Source organism: Eulemur rufifrons, chromosome 16 (assembly GCF_041146395.1).
Source record: "Eulemur rufifrons isolate Redbay chromosome 16, OSU_ERuf_1, whole genome shotgun sequence".
NCBI classification, from domain to species: Eukaryota; Metazoa; Chordata; class Mammalia; order Primates; family Lemuridae; genus Eulemur; species Eulemur rufifrons.
Genome location: NC_090998.1, coordinates 10,925,583 through 10,926,701, shown reverse-complemented (window position 1 = coordinate 10,926,701; position 1,119 = coordinate 10,925,583). Strand labels below are relative to the sequence as shown.

The window sequence follows — 1,119 nt, the reverse complement described above, 5'->3', positions numbered from 1 at the left end:
ATGGAAAGTACCCTGCAGCACATCTTCACTCTCATAATAATCGCAGAGGTCATGCTTGGGAATTTGAGCAATGGATTCATAGTACTGATAAACTGCATTGACTGGGTCAATAAAGGAAAGTTGTCCTTAGTTGATAAAATCCTCATTGTCTTGGCGATCTCCAGAATTGGTCTGCTCTGGGAAATATTAGTAAATTGGTTTGCAACTCTGCGTTATCCAGCCTTATTTGTGGCTGGAACAGAATTAAGACTGGTTATTTTCACCTGGGTAGTTGCCAATCACTTCAGTCTCTGGCTCGCTACAATCCTCAGCGTCTTCTATTTGCTCAAAATAGCCACCTTCTCCAGCCCCATTTTTCTCTACCTGCAGTGGAGAGTAAAAAAAGTGATTCTGATGATACTTCTAGGAAGCTTAATTTTCCTGATTTTAAATATGATAAAAATGAACATACATATTAAGGACAGGGTAGAGAAATATGAAAGAAATACAACTTGGAATTTCAAAATGAGTGACTTTGTAACATTTTCACAGCTGGTTAAATTCACTATGACTAAGTTCACTCTAATACCATTTACTGTGGCCCTGATTGCTTTTGTCCTGTTAATTTTTTCCCTGTGGAAACAACTCCAGAAGATGCAGCTGTCTTTCAAAGGACACAGAGATCTTAGGACCAGGGCCCACATAAATGCCTTGAAAACTATGATCTTGTTCCTCCTACTCTATGCTATTTTCTTTCTGTCGTTTCTCATATCATGGATTTCTGAGATGAATCAGGCCAAACTGGTCCACATGCTTTGTCAGACTATTGAAGTCATCTATCCTTCAATCCACTCCTTTGTCCTGATTCTGGGAAACTCTAAGTTAAGGCAGGCCTATCTTGGGGTGGCAGCTAAGGTGTGGGCTATAAGATGAAGAACACACAATTCCATAAGTCACTCAACCATCTTGTATAAACATTCTAGATAAAAACAGAAGTCTATGAGAAGTTTAAAGATATTTGATATTTCTCCCAATTTCTTCCATTGTGAAGGTCATTGCAAATTTTTCAAGTATCTATAATAGCTTCTTACCTAAGAATATTACATATTTATAATGTGTATTTCTATATTATCAGGAATT

General features: G+C 37.4%; 1 protein-coding gene across 1 annotated transcript; it reads left to right on the top strand.

Moving 5' to 3' along the window:
* Nucleotides 1–912, top strand: LOC138397567 (taste receptor type 2 member 13-like). The gene has a single exon (XM_069491737.1). It carries the CDS (start codon nucleotides 1–3, stop codon nucleotides 910–912), a length of 912 nt encoding a protein of 303 aa, XP_069347838.1.
* The last annotated feature ends 207 nt before the right edge of the window (nucleotides 913–1,119 follow it).